Source organism: Anabrus simplex, chromosome 2 (genome assembly GCF_040414725.1).
Source record: "Anabrus simplex isolate iqAnaSimp1 chromosome 2, ASM4041472v1, whole genome shotgun sequence".
Lineage (NCBI taxonomy): Eukaryota > Metazoa > Arthropoda > Insecta > Orthoptera > Tettigoniidae > Anabrus > Anabrus simplex.
In genome coordinates, this window is record NC_090266.1 from 329,451,176 (window position 1) to 329,474,955 (window position 23,780).

At 39.4% G+C, this 23,780-nt stretch overlaps 1 protein-coding gene across 1 annotated transcript in view; it reads left to right on the top strand.

Moving 5' to 3' along the window:
• Nucleotides 1-23,780, top strand: part of LOC136863533 (NACHT and WD repeat domain-containing protein 2) — a 638,416-nt gene that overhangs the window by 573,269 nt on the left and 41,367 nt on the right. The window contains exons 25-26 of the mRNA XM_067139918.2: nucleotides 7,674-7,873; nucleotides 14,825-14,994. Coding sequence (XP_066996019.2) covers nucleotides 7,674-7,873; nucleotides 14,825-14,994 — 370 coding nt within the window. The remainder of the gene's footprint in view (nucleotides 1-7,673; nucleotides 7,874-14,824; nucleotides 14,995-23,780) is intronic.

The following is a 23,780-nucleotide window of genomic DNA, read 5'->3' on the forward strand; positions in this document are numbered from 1 at the left end:
GCACAAGGAAAAAGTGGAATGGTTGAAGCTACGGTGGCAGATACAGAGAGAGTACCCAAAGACCCTGTTTTATAGCTACATCAGCCATGGAGATAGGATATTCCAGACAGCTGATCTCTCAAAGAAATCTGTTCGAGGCTGACCCATCCGCCAGTTACCAAGTTCTCTGGAGCTCTACCCCAAAGGCAGGAAATATCAAAAGGGAAATTAAAAAAATTACTGGATCTGATGAAATATATTCCACCACAACACCACCATTTCTACAGATCACTTAAAAGAACAAGAACAAGAAGAAAGTGAAGTTGACGAAGATTGAAAATAATGAGTTACCGTAGATTATGTATTGTCAAGAGCAGATTCAAATATTATTAATTTCTGTCATTTGAATTTCTTTAGAGGTAAATACTGAACTTATTTCAATAGTTCCTGCTGAAAATGAGCATTAAAATGTTCCTTATATCTGAGTCCATTGTTGCCTAACCAGCAATTTTGTTTGTGAAGTGTGTTATAGTTCAGCGCCAAAACTGCCTATAAGTTTGTGATTTATTTTGGTTGGGGATAATTAGTGCCACTTTTTTATTGTTATGTATGTGAAAAAATCGTATTTGTACTAATTAATGCAATAAAAAGTAATATTTAAGATGCACTTGTCATTTTTCAATCGTAGTCTAACTTTAACCTAAAATATCTCAAAATGAAGTAAATGTGGGTTAGGCAACTATGGCACTGAGCCACTCATATATATATATATATACATATATCAAAACGGAATATTTACAGTCGTGATAATCGGCATTTGGAAGCTCCTTTATAAATAAAGAGACTGGGCGAGTTGGCCGTGCGCGTAGAGGCGCGCGGCTGTGAGCTTGCATCCGGGAGATAGTAGGTTCGAATCCCACTATCGGCAGCCCTGAATATGGTTTTCCGTGGTTTCCCATTTTCACACCAGGCAAATGCTGGGGCTGTACCTTAATTAAGGCCACGGCCGCTTCCTTCCAACTCCTAGGCCTTTCCTATCCCATCGTCGCAATAAGACCTATCTGTGTCAGTGCGACGTATATATAAAGAAACAAGTATTTTTGGTTTTCGGAAATTTCACTTAAGGGGGGGAAGGTGCAAGGAAGTGAAAAATTTTAATTATTTTTCTGGAGAAACTTATATCTCAAAAACTTAACGTTTCACACGTTAAAATTAGTATTCGGAATCTCCTTTAAAAATAAACACTTATCTTTCAGAGGGGGGGGAATCACCTTAATGGACTGGGGTGAAAAGGGAGTTGAATTCTTTTTCTGATGATACTTATATCTCAAAAATTGAAGATGTTAGAGGCATGAACATTTGTATTTGGAATCTTCTTTCAAAGTAAATAAACACGTGTTATTTTGTCTTTGGAAAATTCACTTAAGAAAGGTGAATTAATTGAAAATTTTGTTAAATTCTTTGTATGAGGATACTTATATCTCAAAAGCTAAAGATATTACAGACGTGATAATTAGTATTTGGAATCTCCTTTAAAAATAAATTAACAAGCATTTTTTTTGTTTTTTTGCATAATCGACGTAAGGGGTGTGGGGTTGAAAATAAGTAAATAAGGAGTTGAAATATGTTTATGAGGATACGGTACTTTATCTTAAAAACTGAAACTGTTACAGACGTGGAAGTTGGTATTTTGAATTTCCTTTCAAAATAAAGAAACACGTACATTTTGTTTTCGGAATGTTCATTTAAGGCGGGAGAGGGTTGGAAAGAAGTGAAGAAGAAGAATTTGAATTATTTTTGTGTGTAGGCCTATACATTAATCTAAAAAAGTGAAGGTGTTATAGACCTACAGACATGAAAACTGGCATTTGGAATCTCCTTTAAAAATAATGAAACACGTATTTTTTTGTTTTCGGAAAATCCAATTAAGGGGCTGAAAAGAATTGGAAAAGCGGGTGAATTTTTAAGATGAGTACCGGTATATCTGCATAATATGTCAAAAACTTTAACATGTTAGAGACAAGAAACTTGGTATTTGGAAAGTCCTTTAAAAATACAGGAACATGTACCTTTTTGTTTCCGGAAAGGGCACTTAACAGGGGGTGAAATGAAGTGAAAAATAGTCGAATTATTTTTATGAGGATACTTATATCTTAAAAACTGAAGATGTTACAGACGTGAAAATTGGTATTTGGAATCTCCTTTAAAAATAAAGAAACATGTATTTTTGTTTTCGGAAACTACACTTAAATTGGGGTGGGTTGGGGGAAGGACTGATATGGGGCTTGAATTCTTATTATGGGGTTACTTATGCATATCTCAGTAACTGAAGATGTTACAGATGTGGGAATAGGTATTTGGAATCTCCTTTAAATATAAATAAACATGTATTTATTTTTTTCGACTTGAGAGAAGACTGTTTCTCACATGTACAGTTCTATGTCGCATGGTGGTCTTAGCCCCAAAAGTTTATACCACAAACATGGTTTACAAAGAATTTCTGGGGTAAATGAAACTCAAGTTTTGGGTGAGTTTTTATACTTTACGAATTTTCAGATAATGCCTTAGTATAATGCCGAGGAACGATTACTTTGATCAAATTACGAAATCCGCGCGAGCGAAGCCGCGGGTAATTGCTAGTAGTATATAATAATGTTATTTGCTTTACGTCCTACTGACTACTTTCACGGATTATGGAGATGCTGAGTTGGCGGAATTTAGTCCTGCAGGAGTTATTTTACGTGCCAGTAAATCTACCGACACGAGGCTGACGTATTTGAGCAGCGTCTCAACTGTCTGACCCACTCAGCACGGCGAAAGTTCCTAATGGGAATCACTGTAGGTACCTAGGTGTTAATATAAGAAAAGATTGTCATTGTGTTAATCACATAAATGGGATTATAATTAAAGAGTAGGCCTGCAGCACATGGTTATGGGTGTATTTAGTAGTTTTAGTAAGGATGTAAAGTAGAGGGCATGTAAGTCTCTCGTAAGACCCCAACTAGAGTACCGGTATGGTTCCAGTGTATGGGACCCTCAACATGATTACTTGATTCAAGAACTGGAAAAATCGAAATAAAATCAGCTCGATTTTGCTGGGTGATTTCTGACAAAAGAGTAGCGTTATGAGAATGTTACATATTTGGGCTTGAAAGACGTGGGAGAAAGGATATGAGCTGGTCGACTAAGTGGTATGTTGCGAGCTGTCATTGAAGAGATGGCGTGGAATGACATTAGTAGACGAATAAGTCTGAGTGGTGTATTTAAGAGTAGGAACGATCACAATATGAAGATAAATCAGGGGTCAACGATTCACCAATCACTTATAAATTAACATCCCAAGAACAAATTTATTTTAGTGAACCCCGTTTGAGTATTACCTCCCGTTGTGTTTCAATCGTGAGTTTTGCCCCCAACACATACTGGGTCAAATATTCATTTATAAGAAGTGTAGTTAGGGAATATAATAATTTATCGGGGGTGGTGTTCAATAAGGGGCTGCCTGGCCGAGGCAGTAAGGACGTGCTCGGTTCGCCTGGAAGGACGTGGGTTCGAATCGTCGTCAGGAAGTCGTAAAATGTAAGAAATGAGAGTTCCACTTCCGGAGGTGCATATGGCCCTGAGGTTCACTCAGCCTACACCAAAAATGAGTACTAGGTTAATTCCTGGGGCAAAGGCGGCCGGGTGGAGAGCTAACCACTCTACCCCATCAAGTGCCGAGGTTGCGGATAGTGGAAGGCTTTACCATCCACCCCTCCAAGAGCCTTCATGGCCTGTACGGGGATGATTTTGGTGTTCAATAAATTTCCAATTTCTTTGCAATTATTTAACAAGAGACTAGGTAAATAACAGAGAGGAGAGCTTCACCTGGGCAACTGTCCTAAATGCAGATCAGCGTTAGTGTTACTGGAAGTCTGAATAATTATATTGCATAAAGTATTCCCTAGTACGTTGAACTTGGGAAGTTCTGAGGTATATTTGGAACGGCCGTTGGCCAGGCTGGGTTTTTCATGTAGAATGGGTCATCATCCATAGCAACAACTGAAAATATCCCAATATAGAGTTTACATGTGTATATTCAACAATATTAAACAAATGAGTAGTGCCTAGCGCATGGTATGTTGACGTCTTAGTAGCCAGTCAGAGCACTAGCAAGTAAAATTTTAAACTTAATATCATAAATTTTAAGATTATTGTAGCTCTGTAATTGATAGATGCTGTCCAATTTTTTGTACAATTTGATTTATGTCACAATGACACAGATAGGTTATCTGCTGACACTGGGATAGGAAAGGGCAAGGAATGTGAAGAAAGCAACCGCGCCCTTAATTATGTGTAATCACGAAAACCATTTTCAGGGCTGCCGACAGTGAGGTTCGAATCCACGCCCTCCTGAATGAAAGCTGATAGCTACGTGACCCAAACTGATGTTCAATCAATCAATCAATCAATCACTACTGATCTGCATTTAGGACAGTCGCCCAGGTGGCAGATTCACTATCTGTTGTTTTCCTAGCTTTTACTTAAATGATCGCAAAAAAATTGGAAAATTATTGAGCATTTCCCTTGGTAAGTTATTCCAATTCCTAACTCCCCTTCCCATAAACGAATATTTGCCCCAATTTGTCCTCTTGAATTCCAACTTCATATTGTGATCTTTCCTACTTTTAAAGACACCACTCAAACTTATTCGTCTACTGATGTCCTCCCACGCCATCTCTCCTCTGACAGCTCGGAACATACCATTTAATCGAGCAGCTCGTCTCCTTTCTCCCAAATCTTCCCAACCCAAATTTTTCAACATTTTAGTAACGCTACTCTTTTGTCGGAAATCACCCAGAATAAATCGAGCTGTTTTTCTTTGGATTTTTTCCCGTTCTTGAATCAAGTAATCCTGGTGAGGGTCCCATACACTGCAACCATACTCTAGTTGGGGTCTTACCAGAGACTTATATGCCCTCTCCTTTACATCCTTACTACAACCCCTAAATATCCTCATAACCATGTGCTGCAGAGATCTGTACCCTTTATTTACAATCATATTTATGTGATTACCCCAATGAAGGTCTTTTCTTATATTAACACCTAGGTACTTACAATGATCCCCAAAAGGAACTTTCACCCCATCAACGCAGTAATTAAAACTGAGGGGACTTCTCCTATTTGTGAAACTTACAACCTGACTTTTAACCCCGTTTATCATCATACCATTGTCCACCGTCCATCTCACAACACTATCAAGGTCACCCTGCAGCCGCTCACAATCTTGTAACTGCAAACAGTCTTATCTCTGATTCCACTTCTTTACACATATCATTGATATATTTAATAAAACATAAAGGTCCAATAATACTGCATTGAGGAATTCTCCTCTTAATTATTACAGGGTCAGATAAAGCTTCGCCTACTCTAATTCCCTGAGTTCTATTTTCTAGAAATATAGCCACCCATTCAGTCACTCTTTTTTCTAGTCCAATTGCACTAAGTTTTGCCAGTAGTCTTCCATGATCTACCCTATCAAATGCCTTAGATAGGTCAATTGCTATACAGCCCATTTAGCCTCCTGAATCCAGGATATCTGCTATATCTTGCTGAAATCCTACAAGTTGGGCTTCAGTGGATTAACCTTTCCTAAACCCAAACTGCCTTCTATCAAACCAGTTATTAATTTTGCAAACATGTCTAATATAATCAGAAAGAATGCTTTCCCAAAGCTTACATACAATGCATGTCAAACTGACTAGCCTGCAATTTTCAGCTTTATGTCTATCACCCTTTTCTTTATACACAGGGGCTACTATAGCAACTCTCCATTCATTTGGTATAGCTCCTTCAACCAAACAATAATCAAATAAGTATTTCAGATATGGTACTCTATCCCAATCCATTGCCTTTAGTATATCCCCAGAAATCTTATCAATTCCAGCTGCTTTTCTAGTTTTCAACTTTTTTATCTTACTGTAAATGTCATTGTTATCATAGGTAAATTTTAATACTTCTTTAGTGTTACTCACATCCCCTGTCTGGACATTATCCTTGTAACCAACAATCTCTACATACTGCTGAGTGAATACTTCTGCCTTTTGAAGAGCCTCGCATACACACTCCCCTTGTTCATTAATGATTCCTGGAATGTCCTTCTTTGAACCAGTTTCTACCGTAAAGTACCTATACATACCCTTCCATTTTTCACTAAAATTTGTATGACCACCAATTATGTTTGCCATCATGTTATCCTTAGCTGACTTCTTTGCAAGATTCAATTTCATAGCAAGTTCCTTCAATTTCTACTTACTTCCACAACCATTTCTAATTGTATTTCGTTCCAACCTGCACCTCCTTCTTAGTCTCTTTACATCTCTGTTATAATATAGTGGATCCTTACCATTCTTTACCACCTTTAAAGGAACAAACCTATTTTCACATTCCTCAAGAATTGCTTTAAACCCATCCCAGAGTCTGTTTACATTTTTATTTACCATTTTCCATTGATCATAGTTAGTTTTTTAAAACTCCCTCATGCCTGTTTTATCAGCCATATACTGTAGTACTGCCTAATAGTCCTAATTTTAATACCTTTCTTTCTTTCACATTTATTTTTAACTACGACAAAAACAGCTTCGTGATCACTAACATCATCTATTACTTCGGTTTCTCTACACAGCTCATCTGGTTTTATCAGCACCACATCCAAAATATTCTTCCCTCTAATTGGTTCCATCACTTTCTGAATCAGCTGCCCTTCGCATATTAACTTATTTGCCATTTGTTGTTCATGCTTCCTGCCATTCGCATTACCTTCCCAATTGACATTTGGTAAATTGAGATCACCTGCTACTATCACATTCCTTTCCATATCATTTCCAACATAGCTGATTATCTTATCAAATAATTCTGAATCAGCGTCAGCGCTACCCTTTCCCGGTCTGTACACTCCAAAGACATCAAGTTGCCTATTATCTTTAGAGAAGAGCCTTACACCCAGAATTTCATGTTTTTCATCCTTAACTCTTTCGTAGCTTACAAATTCTTCTTTCATCAGAGTGAATACTCCCCCTCCTAGCATTCCTATCCTATCTCTACGATACATACTCCAGTTCCGAGAGAATATCTCTGCATCCATTATATCATTTCTCAGTCATGATTCAACTCCTATTACAATATCTGGTAAGTATATATCTATTAAATTAACTCGATTCCTTTGTTTACAATGCTTCTACAGTTGAGCACTAACATGTTTATGTCAAGTTGATTTCCAGTTCCCTGTTCGCTTAACACCGCTCCCTAGGCCACCCCGTTTCCTTTAATGTACCCGCCCATAACCCTTCTAAACAAGTTTCCTAACTTATATGTACCACTGCGGTTTAAGTGAAGGCCATCTGAGCGCAAATCCCATCAGACGACTGTACACATGGTGTACATGCTTTGTAAGAGTTCGTTTCATGGTGATGACATGAATATGTATATCTGGAGCAAGCTAGATGTTTCATGTTTACACAGTGTAATATTAACCATTAAATTCACAACATTAACTATTTGAGGTAATAATATACTGCACTTTGATCATTTTCAGTTTTCTATTTCAGATCATACACAATACAACTCTGTGTCAGTTCACATAACTTAATTATTCTTTGATTAAACAATAATTTAAGAGCAAATTTTTAAAATGTGCTTAATTGCTATCATTTCAGATGGCATACGTATTTATGCTGTAGAATTCCCCATCCGCTGTATCACAGGTGTGCCCTTCAAACCTGGAGTAGTAACATGTGATGGAGCAAATATCGTTGTTATTGGTGCGGATAAAGGAAACAGAGATGCTGCTTACGTGATCAATGCTCGAACTGGTTCTATTGTGAATAAAATACCTCTCAAACAATCAGCAGTGAAGGTAAGAGTATTTAATCAAGTAGTTTACTTGTTGTAGATCATAGCCTCTGGATGTTATGAACACATACGTTGAAAAGTGATTAGTTTCCTTCTTCTCTCCTTCTGTATTCCTGAGAAATGCTCCCGACAGCATTTTCTGCTCTCATGGGGATCGGATTAAGTGTAAGTCGTCATAGAAGTTCTAAAATTCATCAAATCTAGTACTATTATTACAGATCTTTGAAGTTATTATCACTTATTATAAAAATTAGAGTAATGCCATAGACAGCAAACATTTAAGTAAGTTCTTCCATTCTTGCCGTCGAATATTTAATACTGAATTCAATGTTGAATACTTACATATTTACTTTTAGCTACACTTCTGTTGGTTCAGTTAACCTGTTATTCCTATAAATTTGGAATTAGTATGCACCCAAGTGCAGTTTATAATTTAGAGTAGTTATTTATTAGTTATCATCTTGATTGTTTTCTTCTTTCTTTCTTTCTTTCTTTCTTTCTTTCTTTCTTTCTTTCTTACTTTATCTGCTTACCCTCCAGGGTTGTTTCTCCCTCGGACTTAGCGAAGGATCCCAACTCTACCGCCTCAAGGGCAGTGTCCTGGAGCTTCAGACTCTGGGTCGGGGGATACAACTGGGGAGGATAACCAGTACCTCGCCCAGGCGGCCTCACCTGCTATGCTGAACAGGGGCCTTGCGGGGGGATGGGAAGATTGGAAGGGATAGACGAGGAAGAGGGAAGGAAGCGGCCGTGGCCTTAAGTTCGGTACCATCTCGGCATTTGCCTGGGGGAGAAGTGGAAAACCACGGAAAACCACTTCCAGGATGGCTGAGGTGGGAATCGAACCCACCTCTACTCAGTTGACCTCCCGAGGCTGAGTGGACCCCATTCCATCATCTCCACGAGCGTCTGCAAGAATCTTTCGTGTCTTTAAATGCCTTTAATAACAGAATCTAAGATTTACTCGATGATGCGCTGTACGAAGACGACGTGGCAGCCTGTGAAGAATACCTGAACAACTCCAAACGGTCGATTGAAAGGCCACGGGTCTCTTACAAGAGAAACGTGCAGGGAACGCGGCCGAATCCACCACTTGTTTGACCCACAACTAAAGCGGTGATAAAGCTTCTTACCATTAAACCGCAGTCATTCTCAGGGAACGTAAAAGAATGGTCAGGATTCTGGGAGCAGTTCGAGTCCACCATTGTCAAAAATTGGTCAGTATCCGCCGTAAACAAACATGTGTTCCTCCGCGGGTACCCACAAGGAGAATCAATGTGTCTCGTAGACAGGGTATCTATAACGGCAGACACCTATGAGCAACCCAAAGAAATTCTGATAGCACGATAGGGTGATAAAAATAGGATTATCCTGTCTCACCTCCATTACTTGAAAAATCTCGAAGTTGCAGTTTTGGAGGCCGCGGAGGTACTAAACGAGATCCAAAAGTTACTGTTTGTGCACCCCCCAGGGGGGCCTTATTGGGTGCCGGTACCGGTGCGCTTAATTGCGCTCCTCTGCTGGCCTGTTCCAGAAAATAAGTATAAGAATAATAAATTTATAGTACGTGATAATAATATAATAATAATAATAATAATAATAATAATAATAATAATAATGAAGTTAATCATCTGTATCCGATTTGGGGTAATGTGAAAATTGGGCAATGTTCAAACCTCGCGTTGTGTGGACCATGGCTGTATTAGTAATAATCTGAATTGTTTCTAAATTAGTTCGGACCAGCGACAAGGGCCGAGCCTGGTTGGTGACCCATCCAAACTCTGACCACGCCCGATGTTGCTTAACTATATCGGGCCCTGTCGCTGGATTGTTTGGCATATTATATGCATTTTGATCATATATTCGGGTGTGTCTATGTCGGTGACACAATTTTGAATTTAAAAAAACAGCATGTGGATTCGCAGCGTTTGTGTGTTTCCAGCCTAGGCGTCCTGTCGGTTTCCAGTGCTTCGGTTATGGTGGTGATGATTATTGTTTTGTGTGGTTATATAGGATCTTTTGCGGATTTTAGACCTTGTTTGGGGGTGGACTTTGAGATAATGTCATCATCATCATCATCATCATCATCTGTTTACCCTCCAGGTTCGGCTTTTCCCTCGGACTCAGCAAGGGGTCCCACCTCTACCGCCTCAAGGGCAGTGTCCTGGAGCTTCAGACTCTTGGTCAGGGATACAACTGGGGAGAATGACCAGTACCTCGCCCAGGCGGCCTCACCTGCTATGCTGAACAGGGGCCTTGTGGAACGATGGGAAGGTTGGAAGGGATAGACAAGGAAGAGGGAAGGAAGCGGCCGTGGCCTTAAGTTAGGTACCATCCCGGCATTTGCTGGAGGAGAAGTGGGAAACCACGGAAAACCACTTCCAGGATGGCTGAGGTGGGAATCGAACCCACCTCTACTCAGTTGACCTCCCGAGGCTGAGCGGACCCCGTTCCAGACCTCGTACCACTTTTCAAATTTTCGTGGCAGAGCCGGGAATCGAACCCGGACCTCCGGGGGTGGCAGCTAATCACGCTAACCACTATACCACAGAGGCGGACCTTGCGATAATGTGAGGCTGGATTTGGGGGTAAGTGTCGTGACTGTTTGCAGTGTGGTTTAATTGCTTCTTTGAAAAAGGGGCAGCCAGGAAACACGACGGGATACCACACCAACCTTCTTATCGGACATGTCAGCAGTTACTGTAGCTTGCTCTGCATTGGTCGCGGGAGCCATATACAGTGTCTCTCTCTGAAGCATCACATAAGATGTGCAGCTCTGGTTCATCTCCTACTCCTGTAATGCCCATCCACTTAGGAACGGACATGGCTGACAGATGCTGAAGTCTAGAAGTCTACAAATACCACTTAAGTGCAAGACCTGAACTTCCTCCCATGATAGGCCTCAGAGCCACGTGCCTTGTAATATCGGTTTTGCTACGATTCCCACAGGTGCAAAGAGTCCCAGAGGGTCATAGAATCTGGCAGTGGCACGTAGAATGTTCCTCTTCTTCCCTTCGTGTTGTGTGTGCAGAGCGGGCTAGGCTCAGTGGCGCGTCAATTGGATGTTTACTCCAAATTGGAGGTGCGTGCACCCATCAGATTTCTATGGGCTAAACAGCTCAATTGCACGGACATTCATCGCGGAATCACTGCTGTATATTGTAAGCGTGGAATTTCTTGTCCAGGTATTGTAAAGTGGTGTAAGCAAGATGACGCCGTACGCACGAATCTCACGGACGAATATTGTGAAGGCAGACCCGCAACGTCCAGTACCGTTGTAAATATTAACCGTCTGCATGGGATCGTTAGAGATAATCGGCGCTTGACACTGCAGGAAATTGCCAGCGTGCTGAAATTTTCGTATGGCAGTGCGTTCTCCATTTTTTATCAGCACCTTGGATTTCGTAAACTGTGTCAAAAAATAGGTCCCACGTCTGCTCACCGATGTTCACAAGGGACAACGTTTCCAATCATCACTGGCATTTTTGCAATAGTATTCTGTGGAGGGCAACGAGTTTTTGCGGCGAATCATCACAGGGGATGAAATGTGGGTCCACCACTTCACCCCCGAAACAAAGAGAACATCGATGGAATGGGTGCACCGCCATGAAAGAAGGCCAAGTTCCAACGTTCAGCAGGAAAGGTAATGCCGACACTGCTCTTTGACATGGAGGGTGTGGTGCACGTGGAATTCATGCCGAAAGACCCAACAATCAACCCGGCTTCTTACTGTCGAACGTTGAACGGGTTGCATAAAGAAAGAAAAGCGGCGGGGAAAATTGAGCGCTGGTGTTATGTTGTTGCACGATAACGCAACACCTCACATGGCCCGCCAAACGTCCGAACTGCTGTAGCGATTCAAGTGGGAGGTATGGCAACATCCTCCATACAGTCCCGACTCAGCATCATGCGATTATAATGTATTCGGTAAGCTGAAAAAGGATCTCGGTGGACGACGATTCTGAAACGATGAGAGGGTGAAAGCAGCTGTCTCCTCGTGGTTGCATAGCGCTGGAGGTGATTTTTATGCGTCCGCAATCGAAAAGTTGGTTGACCGTTCCGAGAAATGTTTACAGTCTCTTGGAGGCTATGTGGAAAAGTGAACTTACATTTTATTTTGTCATAGCCTTGTTGCCTATGTGTAGGTGATTTCATAAATGGCCATAACTTGGAAGTGTAACTTACTTTCTTACTCGCCCTCGTACCAAGTTATCCGCTGTGGAAGAATGCAAAATAAACGCTGTAAAATATATACCAGAAGTATGAATAGTATGATAAACTGCGAAGATAATGTCCATGCACTCCAAGTACGTTTTATTGAGCCAAGTGCTGGTGTGGCAAAATAAATGATTTTAAAACATGAATCAGAAGTATGAAAAGTATATTACATTGCAAAGTGAATGGCTATGCACTCCAAATACATCTTCTAAGAGCCAAGAGTGTCTGGCAAGCGGGGCTAAAGTACAGGATGACCCAAAATTCCGTTAACATTTGATGAGGCAATACTTCACGGAATATTGGAGCTAGAGAGATAATAACTGATACACATGATTAGTATGACATGGGGATTTATTGAAACCAAAATAATGTACACAAGAAGTTTCAAGTCTACCGCGACCATCGACCACTTGAGGGATGCTAAAAGGCAACCTCCAACAGCAATTTCTCACCATACCTATGAATATGTTGTACACTGCTGTTCACAACATTGTCCGTCGACTATAGGTATTGTTGATGAATGACGGCCAACATGTTGAGCATATGTTATAAAGAACGTCATCTTTGCTAAACCTCGATTGTTATGCTAATTATTGCTAGTGAATTGTATGAAGTGCCATCTGTTGGTCATTTTGTGTACTTTATTTTGTTTTCAATAGAACCCCATGTCATGTCAATCATATCACCTCTCTACCTCCAATATTCTTTGAAGTATTGCCTCATCAAATGTTAACATAATTTTGCGTCCGGGCTGAGTATCTCAGATGGTAGAACGCTGTCCTTCTGAGCCAATTTTGCAAATTCAGTCCTGGCTCAGTACGGCGGTAAGGTGCTCCAATACGTCAGCCTCGTGTCGTTAGATTTACTGGCACGTAAAAAAATTCATGAGGAAAACAGAAAAAAGTAGTTGGTGGGATGTAAAAGAAATAAGATTATTATTATTATTATTATTATTATTATTATTATTATTATTATTATTATTATTATTATTATTATTATTAAAGTGGCAAGGTGATGGTCACTCATCAGGGCTGACAGCGGATGGACAGTTTGAATATAAGTGTACCCATATATTATTGTAAATGTTCGCAGCTTCCTAGAGGACAAAGGAACACAGCAGGAATCATTAGTGCTAATGTTAATTCAATATTTGAAACTCGAATGATCTCTTAGAACGATCATAGATGTGGCGTTACAACAGAATGTGTATGTTAAGTCTATGATGAGATACATACTAGTCCAACTCAGCTAAATAACATACAATGTAAATAGCCCTTTTTAAGGCCAAATTAACAAATGATTCTTTGAAAATGAGTGGTGATGGGACCTTGCCATGTCCAAAGCAATAAGTGATAGCAAAATAAAAGTAAAGAGAACTGGATTGGGATTCAAACCTACCTTTCTATCGTTGTATCTTGGCTTCTCAACCATTATGGAGTGTGCTGTTTCCAACTGAGCTATTCTGAGGCACAGCACGTGAAAGCAGTAGTGTACAGCCTATTCAGTACCTATTCATAGTGTTCAAGTTCACTGCCTTTCGTAATGTAAGTGTTATTCTCATTTGTGATCGTTTTAATAGTTCATTCAATTTTCTGATATAGAATTTGCACCAGGCGTGTTGGCCGTGTGCGGTTAGGGGAGCGCAGCTGTGAGTTTGCTACCGCAAGATAGTGGGTTCGAACCCCACTGCTGGCAGCCCTGAAGATGGTGTTCCGTTGTTTCCCATTTTCACACCGGGAAAATGCTGGGGCTCTACATAATTATGGCCACGGACTCTTCCTTCCCACTCCTAGGCCTTTCCTATCCCATCGTAGCCATAAAACCTATGTGTGTCGGTGCGACGTAAAGCAAATTTTAAAAATGAATTTGCAATGGTGCTAACAATTCCTGCTTTCTTCCTTTGTATTAGGAAGCTGTGAGAACTTATAAAAAATCGGAAAACATGGAGGTGTTCACTTGATTCAAAGTCCACTCAGCTTATGTTAGAATAATTGAAGAGCTATTTGACGGTGAGATAGCGACCACGGTCTATATAGCCAAGAATAACAGCTAAGAGGATTTATCATGCTCCCCTCGCATAACCTCGTAATCTGCAGGCCTTTAAGTTGAGCAGCAGTGTCTTGGTAAACCAAGTCCCATTAGGACTGTAGCACCATCGCCATACACAGTTGTGTTTTCTCAAATCAATCAATCAATCAATCAATCAATCAATCAATCAATCAATCAATCAATCAATCAATCAGTCAATCAATCAATTACTACTGATCACACAACCACAACCACACAACCAATCTAATCAATCTTGTATGAACTCAACGTGCAACCTCCATACAGTCCTATATAGCCTACAAATTGTCCAACCTACACACAATCTTCAAACAAACTTGTCACACCCCATACAGTTCTAACAATATTCTATAATCTTCATACTTCACAAATATACAAAATGCCTCCATAAAAATCACTGTATCTCAATGACAGACAGATGTTTACATTTATTAAGATGAGATATATGCTGATTTCGAAGGTACATTTCTTTAATATTCTCTTTCTGTATGATCAAGATCATGAGAATTATCATCCCAGAGTTTTATTTCACATTTTATTGCTATGGTTTGCCCATTATAATGTTCTTGCCGTACATTCCAGAAACTCATGAACTGTACATCACTTCAGATTATTTATCAACAACATTTAAAGTTTATTTAATGTTTCTGTCTACTCTCATTTCCCATAGGATGTGGTTGCATTAGTTCCCATGCCTCACAGAGCAACTCTGGTTGCCTTGATTGACCCAGAGAAAGGGAGCATGCTCGATATACGCCACAAACGCATTGTCCGGACTGTTCCCAAGTGGGGAGGAAGCTGTACCAAAGATGGCCGGCATGGTCTGTATGCTCCTTCTAGGTGAGTGTGTGGACTACAAATAAGAAATTCATATTTATGTTATTATTTCAAACTCTAGTCTTCCATCCGACTTTCTTATCTTCACAAATATTTGTATGATATAGGTGTAGCTGATGAATGATTATAAAGCAAGTTGGTGTGGAAGCTGAGTTACATTACTGTGGTGTATCCGTCATTGGTGGATTCGTTTTTGTAATTTCAGCAGTACCGTAATGCTTTCTAGCAGAGATGAGTGGCAACGTAAGAAACGGAGCACACATCAACTAACAAAACTTAATTTTATGTGTTAGGACATTGTAGGCTATTACATTTAGTTTCCTTCTTGTTAGGTGGTACTAAGACATCCAAAGTCAAGGGTAGGGAGACCAGATGTCCTGCTTCCTGCAGGATACACCTTTTATAACCTCTATTCTGGAACACACATACACTATTGAATGCCTTAAAAGTACTCTGCTTTTTAATGTTCCTTCTATAAATGTCTGGCCTAATATAATTTTAAGATCTGCCTTGTCTATTATCTATGAAATTTAACAGTGTCAAAACCCACTTAAAATCGTGAGTTACTTTCTGTTTTTTCTAATCTCTGTGATGAAGGCAGAATATGAGACATCTCCTGTTCAAATTTTCATAAAAATCACAAATCTGCTAGCAATAACACAGAAGACTTAAAATCCGGTGTGATCTGAAAGCGATCACAACTATGCCAAAAGTTAAAGGCTTCTTAATACTTATTTGAACATAAATAACTGCATCACTGATTGTCAAAAAATAATCATGCTCTATTATGGGTTTTTGTCACTGAATTAAAAAATATGTATGAATTTACACTTTTCCGTATTGAGAAGATTTTATTTAGTATTATTACTTAGGTCTAAGTTATTTATTTCATTACATAATCTAGTTGTCAATTTGCTTTGTGTTAATGCTGATTGTTGCTTTATAACTGTATGGTAATTTTGGTATTGTGATACACAATGATGACACAAAATGGCAAAACCTACGTCCACATTTCACTTGACTACTTTCAGGAAATAGGTCCTGTTTTCTGTGTCTGAAATTCCGGTCACCCTACTTAAGGGATTCTTTCATTTCCCCTCCTTTCATTACTCCCTTTTCTCTTATTCTTATTCATGTTTTCCTTCTCATTTCAGTGGTCATCTTCATTATCTTCCTGATCAGTATGGGCTGATATGGCCACGCAGTTTTGCACTTGATAAAAACAATCGCGATAACGACGACCATTTTTGTCATTTAACATGATGATTGAACAATATTTCCATGGAATTTATGGATAAAAATCTAAATTCTTGAATAACTTTTCACAGTGAAAATGTATCAGACATAACTTATCAGATATTATGGTTTCTCTAACTACTGTTATGTACAGTGTTTAGATAGAACAAACATTTCGAGAGATAATTGGAAGTTTGTGAAAAACGTAATAATCATGAATATCTTCCCTATCATTTCTCTTAAGGTAAAACCCACATAAAGCATAAAAGATAATAAATAATGTTTTGCACAAATTTTGTTATTTACAGTTTTTTGATACAGCTAATATTAACACATAAATTAGACAGTGCCTGTTTGGCTCCCCTTAATATTGCTACGCCACTGTATAGTAATAAAATTATATATACCGTAGTCTAGTTCCCACTTAAACTTCGTTCCCAGGTTGCAGAAAGTAGAAGCTTTGTTTCCATTTCTCTAAGGGCCTTCGGGCCCTGTACGGAGATGACTTTATATTTGTTACTGCACACTTCAGCCATCCCTGAACTTAAGTACGAAGTTTCCAAGAATTCACATCTGTTGTTTTCCCATGTTCTCACAAACAAGCAAATAAGCAGACAACAATCAATCTGAACCTACTTCCGACTTTGGTATAACTAATCCGAGATATAAACGAAATATCAAGCAAAAGTCTGAAGTGCACAGACAATATTATAATTGTATTTTTATAAATAACGGGTGCTCCAGCAAAAGAACTATATGGAGTACGTAGACTTCCAGCAGACAGAAGTGTTTCACAAAATGATATTCCTCACTTCAATTCCATAAGCCTTGCATTTCATAAACCATATGAAGGAGTTTGAACAGACATAACAACGATGGACTTGGAAGCTGCCTGACAATCTTTAATCACATACTGTTCAGCTCCTATTACCGTGGAAAAGCTGTAACGTTTCAAGTGAGAATGTCTTGCATACCCACTCTAGAGACTAGATTTTCACCTAGTGACTCTTGGTGATGATGCAGAATTTGTCCTCCTCGCTTTATGTTTCCCCGAAAAGCCATAAATATAGTTAGTGGAACCTAAAACCATTTACACTAACGTTTATATTTTCATATTTATCCTTGTCTCTCCTTACAGTTGCTCCCTCTGCCTACACTTGCCTGTTACTGTATTCTTCTCTGCATGTGTTTCTAGAGAAGAGAAGTTCACAAGAAAATTACATAAATTTAATGAATCCAATGGCAAAAGGTATAAAGAACACTAAAGAAGTGTTAGAATGTACATTAAAGTTAGGAAGCTAAAAATGGTATAGGTACGCACATAAAAGATAACCCCAATCATGCAGAGAGAGCAGTGGAAAGGAGAGACAAAGGAAAACATGATAAAAGAACGAGGACAAACTCTATGCCTTCATACATTGCCATCTTAATGTAAACGGCCTCTTTCCTCATCAATACCTATTCTTCTATATTTATATCTTCCCATCTGAACAGCTCCTTTCTGTTTTCCAGTTTCTTCACGTGGGCTGGTGTTTACACATCAGCTCGCGCGGTACTTCCTGTCTTTGGCGTACCATATATTCATTAGAAATGCTATTTTGTAGTGATGCTTAGGTGATTTTTAGGAAACTCTGAAATAGAGTAAAGTGCTTCATGTACAGTTTAGAAATTCTATATGCTTTCAAGATTGTCCTTCTTAGCTAAGGCATTAACATGGATTATTCAGAAAGATATCGGTTTGCTCTCCACAGGAAGACGTGAAATCTAGAAATTAGACTTTCTCTTCTAGAGGACCAGATGGTCCATTCAGCCTATAACGGATAGATATGAGTATCAGGTTAATTTTTGATGCAAAAGATAACCGAGCAGAGCAAACTATCCGATCTCTCTCTTCCTTCGTTTTATGTCGCACCAACACAGATAGGTCTTACAGTAGCGGTTCTTCAAGTGAATCCGGTACAGCCCGGCTGCATTAACATTTCGCAAAACAATTGTCTATCATTTTCTGCATTCCTATATTTTCTCTTTAAACATATTCGTTTAAAGAACTGAATACTGCGCCTTATATGTTGTGATTGCTCAGCCGGTGTAGCGCACGTAGTCAATTAAGCAAGCACCGCAGTTTCCTCTACGAGTGTGTCTTGCGGTCACAGTGCAGCCCTCTCAATGCTCACAGCAGTCCGGGCTGACTTGTGACGTGTAACACGACGGTTGCCATGACAACACTCAAAACTGCCTTCAGTACGCATACGGCTGTATTTTGCTTGGTGCAGACCATCGAGGCACCGGGATATTCAGCTGCTTGGCACGAGTTGGGACGATATTATCCGAACGCACTCGAATATGTAACGCGGTCTCTCTGCTTAGGTTGAACACATGCGGGCTCCTGCAGCATTGCTGCCTGTGTTCGTCTCTGAATCTCATGCTAAAACCCAATCAAACAAAGACATATTTACTAGTATATTTTGTCGCGAATGTTGTGGCTACTATTACAACACCTCTAAAAAGAAGTTGTTATAAATTTGAACGTGTGGTGCACGGAGTATTCTTTTACAGTGAAAATAAATGTCCGTTGTTATAATGTGAATCGTGACCGTGTGGCGGATAAAAATTGTGAGTTAACTGTAAATGAAACACGCGCTTTTGAAGAGCATTCAGTAGCACAGCTGAAAGAGTGAGCTCTTGGCGTTTTTATAGTTGCTGCGTGAGCCGTAACACAATTATTGTCGTATGGATGTTTGGAGGGGAAGTGCGTTTGAAATTCACTAGGGATATAAATATGTAGCGTGCGAGGTCGTACTTATATATAGTATTTAAATCTTTTCTTATAGTGTGAAAGAATAGTGTCCCCTCCAAGGCGTGTTTTAACATGGAACCCTCCGTGGATTTAGTTTGTGTTTTAAGAGAAACTCCATTTTCGAAATGGAAGGTGAAGGATAAAAAAGAAATTTTATCAAGCAATCGTCCCCAATCAGTTTTGACTTGTCAGAAAATAACTCGTTCTGCCTCCAGAAAGATGCATACACGAAATTTCCAGGTATCTTGGTATAGTAGTTATCCGTGGTTGTGCGGTATTCATTATTTGCAGAAACTCTTTTGTTGGCCTTATCTTATTGTTGGAGGGAAATATGGAGTCTGGAATCGCACAGGATTTGAAAATATGTCCGGTGTTAGTAGGTCTTTCCAAAAGCACGAAGGTCCCTCGGAGCATATAAAAATGCCGTAGGATTTAAAGAAAAAGGAATCAGAATCAAATCGCTGACGCTTTAAGAGAAAATGCTCGTCTATACATCACAACATTTAACGAGAGTGTAAGGCTTAACAGACTTTTCATGCGACTACCAACCGATGCAGTTTTATTTCTTTCTAAGCAAGAAATGGCATTTAAAGGCCATGATGAGAGCGACTCCTTAAATAGAGGGAATTTCAAAAAACTGTTAATTGAAACTTCTAGTTTCCAGTTGCTCATTAAAAATGCAACAGCATTATACTTCTCTAAAGAAAGCTTTTAGCGGAGAATCGAATACTATACAATGTGAGTTAATAGACTGCATCTATACCTTCTTTAGGGATGCTGCGAGAGAAGAAGTTCAGGTCGATGATGCATTGTTGGAGGCGCTTGTGAACGGTTGGCTGTTGAGAGAACTCTTGCATTATTGTAGTGATAAAGAAGTTAAAACCTATTGAAATTGTTCAATTGTGTGTGTGATCCATTTAGTGCTATTTATATACTGGTGTTTAGTGCTTGTTGGTAGAAATTAGGAATAGTGATATTTATGTGAATTTTATAACAAGTAATTCAGTTGGTGTTCAGTAGACTACGTTTTCTAGGTTAAGTACGCTAGCTAGGTATGCCTTGTTTCGAATTTAGGTTCAGGAAATACTTTAAGTAATAATATTAACTTTAATTTTTTTTTAAATATCTGTAGGTTCGTTGGTATAATACTTACAAAGGCAGATTACCATAAGGAGTTGTAACTTCCGCCACAACATTTCCGGAATTTTGTATAGATATCCGTTCAAACTATCACGAAGGTAATAATTTATTAAATTAAATAACACGTGAACTTCTATTTAAAAAGGAGTTAATGCATTACGGTAATTTCACTGGATAATTACAGTACTTAACAGTTTTTGGATTGTTGACGATTGTTGCTGCATTCCGACGAGATCAAAGAGTAGGATACACGCACGTGGTAGTTGTGTAAACAAATACAAAATCAGCTGATTACTTTATTCCGTTAATTTGTAGTCTCCCCAAAGTATCATCTGCAACTTCACTGATAACTGTTCTCAGTATTTCCCACTTACTTTCCACTTCTCCATTCTCCCATAACTCCATTATTATTTCCAAAGATTCTGCTATTTTCTTCTTGTATTCTTCTTGCAATTCCTCGTTTTTCAGACCCTCTACATTATACTTTATCTTTCTTCTTTTTCCGTCCTTACCAAGTCTATTTTTTGTCTGGATTTTATTCTTACAAGATAATGGTCTGAATCAGCATCAGCACCACTACAACTTCTAACATCCATGATGTCTTATGCATGCCGCCTGTCTATGATAACATGGTCTATATGATTTCTTGTAACACCATCTGGTGATATCCGTGTCTCCTTCTTTATGTTTTTCTGCGGGTGCCAAGTACTTTTGATTATCATATGCTTCCCACTCGCAAAGTCAAAAAGTCTCAAACCATTATCATTACTGACTTCGTGCAAGCTTTCTTTCCCTACTATGTGTGTATATACCTCTTCTCTTCCAATCTTTGCCTTTAGATTTCCAAGGATAATTTTCACGTCATGTCTTTCAACTTTGTTAATTTCATCCTCCAATTTGGTGTAAAATACATCTTTTTCCTCCTATTCTGCCTCTTCTGTAGGGCCATACACATAAAACGTTGTAACATTGAAGAACTTTGCTCGAAGTCTCAAAGAGTACATCCTACCTTTGATTGCAGTAAAGTTAATCACGCTTTGCTTTACATACTTTGTATGAGGATTCCTTTGCCATTACTGCCTTCTTCTCCTCCACTGTACATCAGGATATGCTGGCCATACATTATCATCCCCTGCTCCTTCCATCTCAGCTCCTGCAATGCTGCTATTTTCACTCCATTCCTTAATTCCTTCAACTTTCCAGGTCTCTTTAATGTCCATATATTCCACGTTGCTACTATGATATCGTTTTTCCTTCTCTTAAGCCGTTTTTCTCGCCGGGTCGTCACCAAGTTATCCGCTTTTCCTGTGGTATGTCTTAAGGTATCCGTAACATATGTCTTTTTACAAGGTAAGGGAGTTAACCCTACGCCCAACCCCCAACCTGGAGGTCCAGGGTATCACTCTTAGTCTGGATCATCACCTTAGACCTGTCCGTCTTGGGTGGCCCTACCAGGAGCATGGGCTTCCGCTGGCATAGCCCTAAGGATCATTTGAACACGCAAGCCTCCAAACACCCGGCAAAATGTATTTTGCCTTCATCAAGATGGTGATACTTTCGGAAGGCCCTTCCCCTCCTGGTCAGTCCTATCTTCCCTGATAGCTGCAGAAGCAACTTCTTCCTCCGCTTTCTCCCTCCCATGGTCCTGTTCCACCTGTCCTTTCCTATCCTCTACTCTGCATTTCCCTTTCCTACCCTTTCCCTTCCTTCTACTTCCACACATCTCAGCAACAGTTCCCTGTTCCTCATCCTCCCTCTGTTGTTCTACCTGGAGTGACTCGTACCGATTTCTCACAGTCACCTGTCCTGAATTCTGATCCTGAATAGAGCCCTTAGCCTGCAATCTCCTTCCCCTTAGAACATTAGACCACCTCTCTTCTACAATTCTACAATTACCTCCTTTCCTTCCCATCCCTCTTTTACACCTACTGTAACCTGTACACTGTTTGAGGGAGGCATAGCTACCTTCCTGCCTTCTGTAAGAATCCTAATTATCCCCCTCAAATTCTCCAACTTCTCTCTCATACCCCTCAATGCCTCACCACACCCACAGTTCCTACACGTACCCTCCTTAGCCATTTTACGGGAACAAATGAAAAGAAAAGGAAAACTAAAATACCTAACTTATGTGCAAAAATAATGAACGGGAAGAAATAATATCTAGGTTAGTACTCAAAGTTCACACAACAATAAGGTAGTTAATATAATACTACACTACAATACTACTTAGTCGTACTCTTTTTTGTCCTACAACACCCGAACAGGATAAAAACCGCTGTTAATTACTGAATACCGAAAGGAATACAAAAGAATTACAGAATTCTAGACAGCAGTTAAGCCTATCCTAATTAAAATATCAGAATTCTAGTAAGAGAGTTTCTACGGATAGCTCTACTGTACTGCACCAATATTTTACAATAATCAAATAAGCACGCTAATTTCTAATAATATGTTACTCGTATACTACTGTACAGTACACTACAATAATTTTAAACTACGTTCAGACGTATCCTAGTTACAACACCGGTACCTTATGTCACTACTAAGCACAAACAGAAATGAAAATTTCAAGTTTGAAATTTGCAAGAACTACCGTACTCAAAGGTTACGAACAAAACTAAATGCTTACACAGATTATTATTAGTACTATGCTCTAATAGATACAAAAGAAAGATACACACACAAAGATACGCACGAATATAGCAGTCAAGATACGGTACTACCTAAAATATACCATATACCAATATACCAATTCTCAACTGAAATGTGGTTATATGATTTTACCGCTGGTGGATTACTGTTATTTTCCCTACTACGCGGGATGGAGTATACAAGTGTCCTTAAATGCTGAAAAATAAGAGGTTGTCTACAATAATTTCTGTCAAAACCAAGCCGGGGGCTTGAACTGCAATATTATTGGGATATAGAAATTTGATTATTATCTTTTACTCGATAAATAAACGAAGGTACACAGTGCAAGTGAAGTTGCAGATGATACTTTGGGGAGGAAGGAACGTGTAAAGAGAGCAGAATGGTTTGATGACGAATGCTTAACACTAATTTAAGAGAGAAAAGAAGCTAGGAAAATAATGCTTCAAAGGAGGACAAGGCAAGCAGCGGAAGAGTGCAGAGAGAAGCGGATAAGCGACGATAAGATATGTAGATCAAAGAAAAGAGCTTTTGAGAGAAAGAGAATCGAAGAACTGGATGAAATGAAGGATAGAAATGAGGTACGAAAGTTTTATGAGAGAAGAAAAGATCTTAAGAGAGGATTTCAACCAAGAGCTGTTTTCCTTAAGGACGAGGATGGAAACCTCATCGGTGACAAAACCAAAGAGCTCGAAAGATGGCAGTAGTATTTTTAGAAGGTACTCAATGGAAATAATGAGGATGATAGAGAAGAGGAAGCCGGACTGAGTGGCTCAGGCGGTTGAGGCGCTGGCCTTCTGACCCCAACTTGGCAGGTTCGATCCTGGCTCAGTCCGGTGGTATTTGAAGGTGCTCAAATACGTCAGCCTCGGGTCGGTAGATTTACTGGCACGTAAAAGAACTCCTGCGGGACAAAATTCCGGCAACTCGGCATCTCCGAAAACCGTAAAAGAGTTGTTAGTGGGAC